The 15,438-nt window shown below is 50.4% G+C and overlaps 1 protein-coding gene across 1 annotated transcript in view; it reads right to left on the reverse strand.

Moving 5' to 3' along the window:
* NFATC2 (nuclear factor of activated T cells 2) overlaps positions 1 to 15,438 on the reverse strand; it is a 46,034-nt gene that overhangs the window by 17,665 nt on the left and 12,931 nt on the right. The window contains exons 4-5 of the mRNA XM_058036528.1: positions 7,648 to 7,850; positions 5,666 to 5,838 (exon numbers count right to left, since the gene is read on the reverse strand). Of these exons, the coding sequence (XP_057892511.1) occupies positions 5,666 to 5,838; positions 7,648 to 7,850 (376 nt within the window). The remainder of the gene's footprint in view (positions 1 to 5,665; positions 5,839 to 7,647; positions 7,851 to 15,438) is intronic.

The raw sequence follows: 15,438 nt of genomic DNA on the forward strand, positions 1-15,438 counted from the left end.
TCTGTCCTCACCCTGCCCAGAGCAGCCCCAGCTCACCCCAGCCTGCTGGAAGCCTTTGAGCTGGGACCCACCACCCCTGACATGTCTTTGCAAACCTCCACAGGCTCTTGGTCCAGCCCCTGATTCCTGTTGGGCTTGAGAAGAGCAGCTAGAGCAGGATGTCTGCTGCTAAAGAAACCCTGACCCCTGGAAGCAAGAGCAGAGGTGTAATTTGTTATGGGATTAATTCTTCCACCTCGGTGCAAACCTCAATGAGCCAAAGCAAATATTTCATTCCTGCTGCCACACTGGGTTTATTTACCACGAGCTGCCTGTGGTAGGATTGATAGGAGCAGGGCTGCTGTGCTCAACACTCATCCAACAATTAATGTTTGAGAGACTTTGATCCCCTCCATCACTCCCTGAAGCCTCCTGGGCTCTGCAGTGGGAGCAAAGACAAAGCTGGGCAGCCAGGGATGCACCAAGGGCAGGAGACATCTCCAGCAGCCAGGGAGACACCAGCAAGGCACCCTAGAGAGGAGCACATTCTGATCAGGACGACAGGATCATTTCCCTCCTGCTAGGAGTGTGGAGCAGTGGAAGATGTACAAACCAAGTAAAAAAAGCTAATTTCCAGCCCTCGTGGGGAAACCTTGAGAATGTGGTCTCAACACTCTGAAAAGAAGAACACAGCGTGACTGACAAAAGTTTCTAATTTGCTGCCAGCAAGACTTAATCAGCAGTTTGTGCAGAGCCATCCAAGCAAAAAGCACCAAAAATAGAGAGCTTTTCTGCACCTCCTCCTCTGCAGATAATTTATGATGTCCTCGCAAAGGAGAAGTGACAAGCAGCCATGGCAGCAGTGTCAGATAAGTGTGAAACTTTCTATGAACTGCAGCCAGCTCAGCAAGCCAGCGTGTGATGAATGACAGGGCAGCCATGGCCTGGGTTCCCTTCTCTGTCACTCATCCCTGTGGGCATGCACAGCATTTCCCTCAGTCCCTGGGCTGCATGTGCTCTGCTGGAATGCTGCTCTGTGTGCTGGGCTGTCTGCTTGTACCACTAAAGGCAACAAGTGAGCAGGAGCTGACCCACAGCAAGGCTGGCATCCCCTTCACTCTGACTCCAGCTTTAAAGTCTGAAATATTTCAGCTGCACGTTCAGAGTGGCAAATGTTGTCAGAATAAGCTTTTACACTCTGTGCTTCAAGAGAGAGAAGGTGTTCTTTAGAGAAAGCACCAGATTTTCTGTCAGCTGCACTGGCAGCCAACTGTGTGACTGTCCTGAAGTTGAAATGAAAGTGGGAAAAATTAATTTAATTCAACTGGAAACCATGAGACTCCCATAATAATCAGGGTTATGGTTAAACTTGCAAAAAGGTATCTCCCAAGTGCAAAGAGACCATTTGTTTCTGCTTTTCTATCTGAATAAAGCAGGGCTCCTTCTTGCCTGCTGCTGTGTTCCAACAGCACAACTCCCAGCTGAGGAAAAGCACTCGCTGCCTTGCCAAGACAACATTCTTGTACATGACTAGCTCTTTCCTCTGTAGTTATTAATGTGTCACAAATCATAGGCTCAGATTGTCTCATATTATGGGAAAATCTACTAGAAGGAGAGAAAAATAAAGGAAACTTCCAGGGAAATTGATTAAAGGGAAATAAGAAATTTGACCCAATTTAACGGAACAAAATACGGTCAATAATAGAAACTATTTACATTCCTCTAGATGGACACACGGTTCTTTAGCAATAAGTTTTGTTTGTTTTGCTTTTTTACCACCTCGGAACATCTATTATAAGAACAAGATTTTAGTCCCCTTCTCTCGTGCCAAGTGCAATTTAAGTTTGCATTTTAGGGGATTAATGAGCACAGCTCAGAGTCAGCAAACATGGACTCTGCAAAGCAGGAGCTGTGACAGACTTTGGGAAGGTTTAACAGGATTCATTAGAATAAAAACTGGAGCGCAGTGTAGGACACCCTGAGCCTCACACTCAGACATTTGCACGGAGCAGTTTTGGGTTGCTGACAGCACAGAGCACAACAAGCTGCCCTGCTACCCTGGATTCCATCCTGCTCCTCCTCTGCTCCAGGATGATGCAGTCCAGGAGTGCAAACAGAGCTGGGGCACCCAGCCTGACTCCCAGAGGTGATGACAAATCTGTCCCTTGGAGAGGCAGCCCAGGGTTAACAATTTCTGTAACACCAGAGCCCACCCACTCCCCAAGGAATGAGCTCCAGCGCTTGGGGAAAGGCAAAGGAACGGAGCTGATGTTACAGAAATCATCCTCACGGCTCAGAAATAACAGGCTGCAGTGTCCAACCTCTCCAGGGGTGATTTTGTACATGGCTGTGTTGGAAGGGCCAGGTGAACTCAGTCACCCTCACCTGCAATGTCACCAACAGCTCTGTCACAGCCCTGCTGGCCCACAAGAGCTCACCCAGCACCTGCTGGTGCCAGCCCAGAGCAGCGAGCTGTCCCACCAGGGACAGACTGGGGACATGGCAGGGATGGGGCAGGAGCCAGGCCAACTCAGGGTCCCCACATCCCCCTGGGGCTGGCACTTCGCTGCTCACCTGCAGCACACCGGGAGAAGGGATGCCCTCACCTCTCCAGCACACACCTACAGCAGCATGGTGTCCCACGCCTGCCTGAGCCATGGTGCCACAGCTCTCAGAGGGATTTCAAATGCCCGTGCCTCCCCAGGGGCTTGGATGAACCAACAGGCAACAGCAGAGAAAAGCTGCTGAGTGCTGAAGGCCTGTGTGGGTCTGAGGTCCATTTTAAGGCACAAGTGTTCACCTAACCACACATCACCCCCTGTCCTCCCACACAGCTCCTGGGGAGGAGCCTGCTCCGGGTGAGGCTCTGAACCTGTGAAATCCCCTCCGAAAATCTGTCAGTGCTGAATGTGACACAGACGAGGTGCAATCAAAGAGCCCTCTGAAAAGCAGCTGTTTCACAGTTCTTGCTTCACTGCAGCTAACGATCTGCTGACACTGCTGGGAATTCCTGGGGATCAGCTTCTGGGGAGGAGAGAGCTCGGATACTCTGCTGGTATCCTGGGAAGGGAAATGGGCCGTGATCCTGGAGCTGCTGCTCACCAAGGCTTCCCAGAGGGACAGCATTTCTGCTACCAGACAGGGGGATCCTGAGGAGAGCCCCTGGCATTAGGGTTCTCAGCTGGCCAGGGCAAAAAACACCCGGACAAACCAGAAAACAAAGGGGGAAAAAGTGAATCCCGGCAGCACAGAAGGTGGGACAAGAAGAAAACATCCCCCAGCCCCAGGGCCCATTCTTGGCAGGGCACCTGAGCCTACCTGGGACTGCCTGGGAGCCCTGCGAGCCTGTCCTGCAGATTGGCTGGGACAGGCTGAGGTCACACCTCCAGTGAGATCTAGGTGCACTGCTAATGCTGCCTGAGCCCCCTGATGTTTTAACTATCTGCCCAGAACCAGGCTGAGATAGGAAGTGCTACTGAAATGCAAAACCAGTGCTAAATATGCAACATACACACTAAAAGGCAGAGGCTTAGTACTCCAGATCACTTCATTCCCTGCTTCCTTGAGTGCAGAAAAGCACAGTCCTTAACATATCTCCCCAAACTGCCTGTATATCTACTATTCCAAAAGTAAAACTTTCTCATTTTATTTCCTTGGGGATCAAAATATAAAAGTATTAAAAAAAATACTTTTTTCTTCTTGTAGGAGCTTTGCTGTCTTCTATGCAGGCAATATTTTAATAGTTTAATTATAAAAAACTCCACTAACAATAAGCCACTCATACTGGTATCTCCACTGTTGGCTTTTTAATACCCCTAAGACTCATCAATGCAAAGACATCTCAGAATAAATGCCTCAACACCTTAACCAAGGCTCTGCCACAGCACTCACTGCACAGGCAAATTAGGTGTGTGCACACAGCTCAGAAAAATGTGATTTATTCTGCAAACCACGCCTGGATTTCTGCTTGAAACGCAGTGATGGGCACAAACACAAGGTGCCATTGTGGAAGGCTCCAGGAATGCCTGGCTTACTCATGCTTGCTTTTCCTGAGGAGAAGTTGAGTAGGTGGGGGTGATGTGTGGGGGCTCCCTGTGGGATCCAGGCCAGCCTCCCCTGTTTTCCTGCCTGCAGGGTGTAGGAGTTACACCTGGAGCTTCCCCAGCCCAGGAGCTCCTCTCTGAGTGCTTCCTTTGGCAAATGGACCTTTGTTCCAGCAGGGACAGTTTGGGGTGGAGGCCACTATTGTTGCAGCCACCTGCTCCCAGGGAGGAACGGGACAATTTCCTATGGACAGAGGCGCTGGCTGCTCCCACTGCTGTCCCTTCCCCAGCACAGTGCCCAGACACTTCACACAGCTGCTAAAATGCTCTGAGAGTTGGTACCTTCTCAGAAACACTGCCAAGAGATCATCCATAGCCATCATCCTCTCCCAGCCTGGCCTGGGTTATTCACTTGCGCTGCTTTTTTAGAACTGCCACCAATAATTCATCAGCCAGTTTAATTTCCCACCCAGAACTGGCTCCTCTCATTCTAAGCAGCTGTATTTAAGTAAAGTCTGCATCTCAATAAATACAACTCACACATGGGAGACTCAATGGCTTTCCTCACATGACTTTTGGCAAGACAGGTTCTGCTAAAGGGGTGAGTCATTCAGCAAAGGCAGAGGAAAACTGTTCATTATGTATTTGTGAAATCCCCAAACCACAAAAAGGCACCATTTAACAACAAAAAGCATCACAGGATGCACAGGAACCAGTAAAGTAGGTAGAACCCTTCCAGAAATGACTGTGACACGGGGGGGCCTCATCAGAGGCCTCTCTTTCTCAGGATCCAGTCAGTTATGATGAGTGGGAGGTGCAGGTTGCAAGCTCACACATTTATGGGATTTGCACTTCAGAAATCAAAACTGCCAGTTTTCTTCTGTCCCTCAGGGGAATACCAGAACCACCTGTGTGTGCTTCAGCCTCCTGAGCTGTGCACCCCTTGGCACTGACAGCTAGAAAAAAACAATGACCAGAATGCACCTGACCTCAGAACCAGAGCTGTCCCTCCGCTCCAGCTGTGCTCCTCAGAACCAGAGCTGTCCCTCCACTCCAGCTGTGCTCCTCAGAACCAGAGCTGTCCCTCTGCTCCAGCTGTGCTCCTCAGAACCAGAGCTGTCCCTCCGCTCCAGCTGCGCTCCTCAGAATCAGAGCTGTCCCTCCGCTCCAGCTGTGCTCCTCAGAACCAGAGCTGTCCCTCCACTCCAGCTGTGCTGCTGCCACAGCTCAGACCAGAGGAGCCTGGTCACTCCTCTGGCACAGGCTACAGTGCTTGGAGCCAGCCCAGTGTGAATTCAAACCTCCAGCCACCTGTCAGTTCGTGGAGGACGAGTTCTGATTGTGCCTCCACTCAAAATAAAGCCAGGAAAACAGACAGCTTGCACAGTTTACCGACAGGGACAGCACAGGTGTGGCCCTACGTACACTCTATGCTGCTCCTAGGAGAGCCAGCAGCAATGCACTGATAAATGAACTCTGCAGAGGCCCCCAGACTTGCAGCGCAGAGCTTGCTGTCCTCACAAGCCCCCCAAACCTCTCCGAGGGCAGGGAGTGCCGGGAGGGAAGGCAGAGCTGGCACAGGGAGCCATGAGCGGGGATTGCCGGCCCGGAGGACAGCAGAGGAGCAGCGCAGGGATACTCACAGCACTCGATGGGGTTGGAGGCCGCCTGCAGGGACACCACCCTGCCGCTGGGCTCGGGGATGTGCACGCGGAACACCAGGCGCACCCGCGTGTTCTTGCGGCCGATGTCGGTCTCGCCCTTGCGCAGCTCGATGTCCGCGTTGCGCAGCTTCAGGATCCCCGCGCAGTCGATGCTGCAACGCACACAGAGCCCGCTCACTGCTCTGCCCGGGACCTGCTCCCTCCCCGGGGCTTGGGATCCACGCATTCCCAGGAAGAAACCCCAAACGAGGTGCTGCTGGACCTCTCCCCGCTCTCTGGCCACAGCGGAGCTGCTCTCCAAGCATTAAATCCCCAAATCTTGTTTCCCAGTGCTAAGCACAGGAGAGCAGCAGGCAGAGCCCTCCCCAGGGCAGGAGCCTCCATCAGCCCAGCTGCCAGGGCCTGCCCAGCATCCCTTCCCTGCCCACGCCCGTGCAGGGCAGCTCAGACCCGTGGGCAATCACAGCGGCTCAGGCAGCTGGGTACAGAATCCACACTGCCTGCACCAGCCAGGCACGTGGAATTCAGCTCCAAAGCAGGGACCACACTGCTCTCTCCTCCTGACTGCTGCAGCCTGGCCCAGGTCACTGTGCCATCCTCCAAAGCCCGGGGACATTGAATATCTGCTCTTGCCTTGCCTGGGAACATTCTCCCATTCGTTGTGTCCCTGCACAAAGGAAGGGTGCAGGGAGCAGGATGGGGCTGAGCAGCAATGAAAGGATTAGGATTGCTTAAATCAGCACTGCAACTTAAATTTGGTGTAAGTGCAGATTGGCTTCTCCAGAGTCCAGTGTAACCTTGCAAACACGCCTGTGTTAGGAAAATGTGACAATTATTTGTCAAACTCAGCAATAGTTCTCAGAGCAGGCAGTGAGCACTGCTATTAAACAGGCACTGCCAGCCCATTTTGTTATCAGTTCTAAAAACACATCATTTCTCTTCTCTTGATATGAATTAAAATCACGTTTGGGGAGGTATAAGCCCCAAGCTGCTTCCTACACCCACACTGTTCCTTGCCCTTGCATATGTGCAGGGGTTTATTATTCCAGGGTTCCTTGTTAGGAATGAGGTATATTTTCTAAAAAAATATGAAGAAAGAATGTGGATTTTGCAATGAAGTAGGGGGGCTTAAAAACATAACTGCTCTGCCAATTTTGTCAGGCTCCTCTGAAGGATGGAGATACAGCTCTTCTCTCTGCAGAGCAATCACTCTCATGCCTGGCACACATTCAAGCCTGAAGTTTTCAGACTGGTGCCCGCTTCATCCCTCTGCCTCCATAAAACTGGAAGGAGTAATACAGACAAGATGTGCCTGTACTTGCTTTTCTGTTAACCTATTACAAGAGGAGCTCTCATGGCCAGAGCACTTGACCGAGTTCAGAAGAGATGCTTTGTATTCCATTAAATGTTGTAAAATGCATCCCAGCCCTGTTCCTCACAGAGTCCCTGAAGCACAAGGACCTGAGATTTGAGTCTTCTTTTCCTGAGTGCACTGCAAACCCATTCTGACTGTGAGATGATGAATTAGTGAGACACTGGATGTCCCATCCCTGAAGTGTCCAAGGCCAGGTTGGACAGAGCTTGGAGAGCCTGGGACAGTGGAAGGTGTCCCTGCCATGGCAGGGGTGGCACTCAATGGGCTTTAAGGTCCCTTCCAACCCAAACCATTCTGTGATTACAGCACAGTCACTGCAGAAACTGGAACACTGAGCAGAAGTGCCTGCATGGTCACCTGCTGGATGGGAACTCTCCCAACAGCTTTAACCCAGGTGCTTGTAGCTGGTTTTGTAAAAGGATCTTGCCCTCACAAACCACCCCAACGTGCTGGAAAGGGGAGTCCCTCCAGAGCATCACTATTCTTTTAAGTGATCACTATTCTTTTAATCTCCTTTCCAAAGAGAAAGAACTTCAGCGCCAACTCCATGCACCTCAACCTTGCTAACAAAAAGAAATCTACTTACGTTGCTTTCATGTTGTTTTTGGGCTCCAGGGGGATCTCTAGCACCTTGGTGTTGCCAATGATCTTCTCGTAGCTGGTGGTGGTGACGGTTTTGCCGGTGATGCGATGCACCTGGTAGAAGGCGTGGGGCTTCAGGATGCGCTCGTCCGCCGTGCCAATGAAGATCTGCAGCCCCAGGGGCTTGTTCTCCATGTAGCCGTGCAGCTGGCAAGACATGGAAACTGCTGTCACACACTGGGCCTGCAAGGCCTTCAGGACACCAAGGAGGTTTGCAGACATGTGCAGATAAATGTAGGTATCTGCACTGATTCACTGCTCTTGGAAACTCGTCCTTCCCCCAGTGTTGGTTCACCTTCAACCATTCCTCTGGCACTGTACTAAAACAGCACCTGTACAGGTAGAGATGGCATTTTGGGTCTGGGACTGAACAGCACAAGGATGGCTTAGCTGACCTCAGAGCCTGGGGTTTCTAGGCCTCAAGGACACACATTATTCTGTCTTCTTGTTGTTTTTTTTTATAAACACCATTTGCTGCAAGGAAACCAGAATGCCTCCATAGAGCAAGAGACAACGAAATTTCTCCTTCCTTATTAACGTTCAAAATTACAAATCAAACCATTCTAAATTTCTCACATAACCAAAAATGAGAACCAGACATTTATCTACCACATAGCCAGGGATCGAGCTGAAAGGGATCTTTATGGTCTGAGACATGCTAAATTTGTTTTCAATTACTCTGTCCACACACAAAACCTTGATGAAGCCATACAAAGCAAATAGTACTGGAAGATCAGAGAAAAGGAAGATTAAGCTAATGGTATTCATGGCCAAACCAGGGTTTTTTTCCTTTTTTTTTCTTTTCACCAGTCAGCAGGAGGTATCCTTGCACAGAAGGATTAATTCCCCCCTGGAAGGGGACCACATGCAGCATCAATGCAGTGCTGGCAGCCTTCCTCCAGTGTGGCAGATGTAAGTGACACTCTGCAGAGCCACCACTCACCCAGCACACATCCTGGAGGCAGCAAAGCCAGGGGCTGTGCCCCAGAGACCCCCAGGCAGGGCTGAGTGAGCAGCCTGCCCTGGCACGGACAGCTCCATGAACAGCTCCATTGAAGGCACCAGGCCCTGGTTTTGTAGAGCAAACTGCAGAGCCCAGCCCAGGCACAGCCCAGAGCATCCCACACCTCACTGGCAGTGTTCTGGAGATGGGCAGGAGGGGAATGGGGCAGGAGGCTCTGTGCAAACCCTCAGCTGCCTCTGGGAGCCAGGGCAGGAGCAGGGAGCCGGGCTCAGAGCACCAGGGCTGGCACTGGAGGCACAGCATGGCCAGGAATGTGAGAAATACAGCAGCAGCCACGGGCACATTCAGAAATGGATAAAGCAGATGGGAGATGAAAAGAAACAGAGGCCCAAATGACAGATCTGCTGGGAACAGGCACTGATGGAGGAACAGCCCCTGCTGATCCACAGCCCAGATCCACTGGGAGCCACAGAGAAACTCACCCTAAGCACAGGGCTTTCAAAATCCAGCCTTTCCTGGCCTTCAGCAAAGCCCTTGGATCACCAAAAGCCATCCTGTCTGCACAAGGAGTGAGGGAAGAGAAGTTTTTGAGCACTGAGTGTGTTTATTGTCATGCCTGACAGAGTAATTCTTGGTGGAGCCAGCTACAACAAGGAGAGCATCCTTTGGACAGGAGGGGTTATTACAGTGACAGCAAAGCAGCTTTTGCTCTCCCCTCTGCCCTCGCAGAACAAAATCCCAGAGTTCTGGGTGGGAGGCTGAAAGGGAGGAAAGCAGATAATAAATTACAATCTGAATCTGAGAATCTGCCCCCAGTGAGCACAGTCAGTAGCAGCTGCAACAGAACTGGCTACATACACAGGGTTTCATACTGGCCACCTTTAAAAGTCATTTTAAGTGTGTTTGCTCATGTACAGAATGAGTTCCCAAGACAAAACTGCTCATGGTTGTCCAATAATGTGCATGTCTGTGGGTGTGTGTTGTATGAATGCATACAGACTTAAAGAAGAGAGGAATTGATTCCCTGTTCATTGGCACTGTCTGTATCATCTGCTGGCCCAGGGGCATAAAACACACAGTAAAAGGCCTCCTGATCCTCCACAGAACCAGATTTTAAATCAGTTTGGTCTTTTTTTGTAATTTATGGTATTATGGCAATGCTGTGGGATGATGTAATTGTAAAATCAGAATAGCATTATAAAATCAAATACAAAGAGAAAAAATATATGTAAAAGAGTCCAGTGTCCCCATTTAAAAGGGTTTATCCTTGAGCTAATTGACTGCATTTTCAGGGCTAATATAGGTGATCATTTACCATAACCATTTCCATCTACCTTTCACTTGCTATGAACACAACAGGATGACTAAGGAATTAAAAAACGGAGATGAACAGCTCAGGGAAACACTCCAGGAAATTGAAAATCAGAGTTTTACACTCATCTTCACCACCAATTTAGCACAGTTGGGGTCATGTCACAGCAGCTCTCTCTTTACCAGCACCAGGGAATAGTGATGCTCCCCCTGCTCAACAGGGACAGAACACCTGTGCTGCTTTTGTGTAGAGAAAATTCTGTGAGCTAGAATGACAGAACCCATCAGAGCCATGCTGCAGAGATATAGCTCTTCTTAAAACTGAACTGCTGAGGATTGTCACTGTCAATAAACACTCACCTCCACTACACCAGGCAGTTGCTTTAATATTTAACCAAAGCACTGATCTTTTCTTTGAAGAAGCAAAGGTGGAATAAATTTGACCCTTAAACAAACTTTGAGAAGTGAAGATTTAAAATACTTTTTAAAATTCTAACTTTGAAATTAATTTTTTTCCTCCCTTAGCAACAACAAAGCTGCTCTAAAATCTCTGTGTTTCAGAGTTGTTCTGCTCATCAGAACTGCTCCCTCCAAGCCCTGTCAGGGGAGCACCAGCCCCACACCAAGGTGTGCCTTCACTCTTTCTCACTTCTCTTTCCATGAAGAAAACAAAATCTGGATTTCAGTTTCAAGAGAGTGAGGATCAAGAAAGATTTATGAATACAGAACTCTGGGAGGAAATATTTTTGTGCATTATAAGGTGACCTATTCACAATAAAACTCCCCCAAACTGTATACAGATCGAGTTGGAAAAAACCCAACTCCTTTGAGTCACATTTGCCACAAGGGGAAAGAGAAGCCAGACATGATGTGTACCTTTCCATACTCTATTTTGGGACTTTAAGATCCTATTTCTTTCAGTTGAAAGATTTTTCTTAAACTTTGCTTTTGCCTAACTCCTACAATATTAACACAGCCAGACATAGGCTGGTCTGTGACCTGAGGAAATGCAAAGCACTTTGGCAGATAAACAAATAACATCATTCCAAAAACAAGGAGACTTTTCTTGTTTGGTTTGCTGCTATGATTGGGTTTCTAAACAAAATGGAAATGTGTGGCACGATTAAAAGCATCATCTCACCTCTGCAGAAATCAAACTCATTCTGCACTCCACCCATGGATCAATACCAGTCAAATTTGGGAAAGGGGAGGATTTGAGTGTCATTTGCAGATGGCACCTGTGCAATTCTGTATGCAAAAACGAGCAGATGTGCCCTTGCTGCTGAGTTTGTTCAGCCACACACCCAACACCACCCTGTGATGGCCCTGGCACTGCAGCCATCGGGAGCACACATCAGGCACATGAAACGCTTCTCCTGCCCGGTTCCAAAACTCAGGTCTCCTCACAAACTGAGACTCCAGCTCCAAATACACAGAACTTAAACCCAGAGGTGTCAATTCCCTTCTAAACCATTCCCTGCCCAGTGCAGAGATGACCCAAATCCTGCACCCATGCACTGGCAGTGCCCCTGCCCGGGGGGATGTGAAACACAGGGTCAGTGCTGGGCTGCACAAAGAGCAGAGCTCTGCACAGGGGAAGGCTGCAACACGGCTCAGTTGTGCTGGAATCAAAGGATACATTCACAGCAGAGCCAGAAAGCAAGGCAAATTCTTTAAAGAATCTGTAGGTGATCGCCTGTAGACAACAACATACCTATACAGGGGGAAATCAGTGCAATTTTGAAATTTAGATCTTTCAATCTAGGATATGCTTTCTTGAATTTAAATATTATTATAATTTATATAGATTTACATTATTAGCGGGAAGAAGAGAGGTTCATAGAAAATAAATAACTTTTTTTATTCTTACCCAGAAGCCAGGCCAGAGAGGGGCAGTGATTTCCCAGGTCCTGCAGAGGGTGAGCAGCCAAAGCTCAGCGAGAAACCTGTGGTGCCTTGCGCCCTGCTGCAGGGGATGGTGACCACAGCCTGTCCTGCTGCAGGGGATGCTGCCAGGGAATGCTGACCCTGTCCTGCCAGCACCCCAAACTGGCACTGCAGGCACCGCTCAGCAGCTGCAGCACCTCAGTTCCCTGCAGCATTGCACGCTTTGCCTTTTCACTGCTGGGCTGCAGAGCCAAATTTTCTCGGGGATTTCTGGTTTGGCTGCTGCACATCAAAATGCTCCGTGCAGAGCTGGCTTTGCACGCTGAAAGCAGCAGCATCTGCAGCTGGTACTGTGTGCTTGAAGTGCCCCAGTAAGAGCTGTGTGAGCCTGACTGCTCTAGAGAGTACAAGGGAGTCATGTATTTCCCTTTCACCCCAGCAGAGCTCTGCCTGTCGGTCTTTCTCCCTGGGATGGACAAAGCTGCATCTTTAAAGCACTTTCCTGTCTAGACAAGGCAAGCCGTGGCCAGGAGCAAAGTATAAACGTGGGGAATGGATTCTCTAGGGTTGGGGCTTTTATCTGCTCGAAAGCGCTCGGCTCGCCGGTCTCTGAGCTCAGGGTAAGCCGGGTTTGGTCCGTGACCGTGGATCCCCGGCTGAGTCCCCTGGAAGTCACTGGGGATGTGCATGTGTGTGGCCAGCTCGGTGATTCACACTCATCCCAGAGCCGGGCGAGCAGCGAGCACAAAGCCGTGAGAAATCGCTTCCTCCGGGGCTCCCTTCCTGCTGCCGTGCCCGACATGAGCGGGGCTGCCCGGCCAGCGGGGCTGCGGGGTCCCGGCTGCCTGCCCTGCTCCCTCCGGCACCGCCAGCCGGCCCCAGGGCTGCCCCCGAGCCCTTCAGACCCTCCGAGATGGTGCTCTGGTCCCCCTGCCTGCCCTGCTCCCTCCGGCCCTGCACCAGCCCCAGGGCTCCTCCCGAGCCCTTCAGACCCTCCGAGATGATGCTCTGGTCCCCCTGCCTGCCCTGCTCCGCTCCGGCACCGCCAGCCGGCCCCAGGGCTGCCCCCGAGCCCTTCAGACCCTCCGAGATGATGCTCCGGGCCAACTGCCCCGTTCCTGTCCCCCCTGCCTGCTGCAAACAGCTCCAGCCTCGGATTTGGGTCGTTAATCCCCATCTTTAATACCCGCTGACCACAAGGATTTTCTTGCGGAGGTCTTTGCTCAACAATGCTCGTAGCGAGATGGAAAATGTCACTGCATTGTCTCAGGGAGAGTGGCATATCAATAACTGTCAGGAATTCAACAAAGACCTCGTCCAGCCACTGTATCATGTAGCAGCTCCTCTGCCTGCTTCACTTAGGGCTGACATTGAGCAACAAAGCCCAATCTTCTCACATGGTTTTGTTCAATTTAATGTACTTGGGACACTGCAAAAGAACGCAAACCAGAAGGAAATCTTTGCCTTAGTTTCTTTTGCTCCCTACCAAAGCTGTCTAAAAAACCCTCTGCAGACAATCCTTTGAACATCTGATTCTGCTAAATTATAATTTTTTGATACTCAGTTTTTTAAGTGTTTCTTATTTTGGTGACAGTTTAGTCAAAATTCCAAGGGTTGAATCTCACTTGCTCTGCTGTTCCTTACAGTAAATGACAACCAGACTCCCAGTGTCTTACTGGGGTTTCTGCTTTCAGATGGGGATAATATAATAATAATTAATGTCTCTGTCTGGGACACAGAGACAGCAGCCCCTGGAGAAAGCAGTCAGGAGGGTTTGCTCCTGACTGACCTCACACCACAGCGTAAGCAAGTTGTTTCCTCTCTGGGCTCCAGTTTCCCTGCCCCTGCGAAGAGCTGCTCCTGTTTTCAGGATGCTTTGGCTATCTCAGATGAGTTTAAAAGAAGAGGCACAATGCATCTGTCCGTGTACAGGGAGGAGGGTTTGGAGCTCTCATCTTCACAGCTGGCTAAGAAAACCAACTGTGCCATTAAAGCACTTCCATGCACACTCATGACAAAGGAGCTAAACCTCCCCAGCACGACAGAACTCACTGTGCCACCAGGAAACCAGAGGGTGAAAATTTGATGATTTTGACAGAATCACACTGGGGGAGTCCCTCAGCACGGGGCTCTGGCACCAGTTAGCAAGGCTGGACCCTTGCCAGCTGTCAGAACAGCCCCAGCCCAGCTGGAGCAGAGCAGAGGGTGGCAAAGCAGAGCTTTTCTAAAACCTCACCTTCCTCTGCCACACTCAGCTCATCCTTCCCCAGGAGCATCCCTCTGTGCCAGCCTGGTGTGGCACAAAGCTTGACAGCAGCCACGGTGACAAGGGCACTTCCAACTGCACAGACATCAGTCTTGAGAGAGCAAGGGAGAGCTGGGGGCTCAGCTGGGCAGGGAAGCCCGTGAGCAGAGAGCTCTGGTGGGAGTTTACACTGTCCACCCTGTGTGAATCCTCCTGAGGATACTCCAGCAGGCTCTGGATGGGGTGAGCTCTGTGCTGGAAGTGCCCACATCTGAAATTCCAGCTTTGCTTTACAGCACACTGAGTCCATATGCACAGTCCTGCAGTGAGAACCTACAGCAAAGAATAACTAAATCTTGGTTCTGCCTCTTCCAGGAGTATTTGTGACCCACAAAACCTGCACAGCACAGGCATCCCCCTCAAACCAGCTGGTACACGCTGCTTCCCCTCACCTCTGCCTGAACTCCTCTCCATCAAAAGCAATGTATTCTCAATCAGGCTCAGAAGTTTCAGTGAGAGCTTTTCATTCACCTCCACTCAGAAGTACAGCCATGCTTGCAGCACAGCATGGGGCTGCTGACCTACCCTCACATTTGACGGCATACTGGTTCTGAAGAGGATTTCCCAGATGCAGCTGAAATCTCTGGTTTGGCCACTGCACATCAATCCCTGCAGCAGTAAATAAACCCAGGCCCCAGAGCTCAAAGCTCAAGAGGCCCCTGCAAGGATCCCACAGAGCAAACAAGCCCTGCAGCCCTGCAGTAAATCAGGTGTGAAGGGTGCAGGTGCTCTGTCACACCAAACCCCTGCAGGAGCCAAGCCCAGCTCCAGAGCAGGCCAGAGGTGGCACAAAGATGCTGTGCAGCACCAGCAGCTCCAGCACAGCCTGGCCTGGCCCTGCCCTGCCCAGGGGCCTGGGGAAGGTGGGGAAAGGACAAACCCAGCTCTGGGATGTGCCCTGGGCAGCAAACCCCCCCGGCTGACAGGGTTTCAGCAGCTCAGCTCCAGCCCGCCCCACGTGTGAGAGTGCGAATCACCCCACGAGCTGTGATTTGGTTTTGAGTTTCCATCAAAGGCTCTGGTTTCACTAACACACCAATGAACTAGCTGAATGTTGGAAGTCACATACAGTTAAAAGTCAGAGCCCCATGGGAAGCCCAGGCTAAGAAACAATGTCTCCTTTGACTGCGAAACCACAAGAAAACACAGACGGCAAAATTCAAATATAAAAGGAAAGTGGAACATACGTTTGTTATTGTAAAGCAGCTCCTGTGAGCTCCACTAACAACTCTGCCATTCCAGCTTCTTTTTAATAAGAAAAATAAAAA

The sequence above is a fragment of the Melospiza georgiana genome, chromosome 17, assembly GCF_028018845.1.
Source record: "Melospiza georgiana isolate bMelGeo1 chromosome 17, bMelGeo1.pri, whole genome shotgun sequence".
Lineage (NCBI taxonomy): Eukaryota > Metazoa > Chordata > Aves > Passeriformes > Passerellidae > Melospiza > Melospiza georgiana.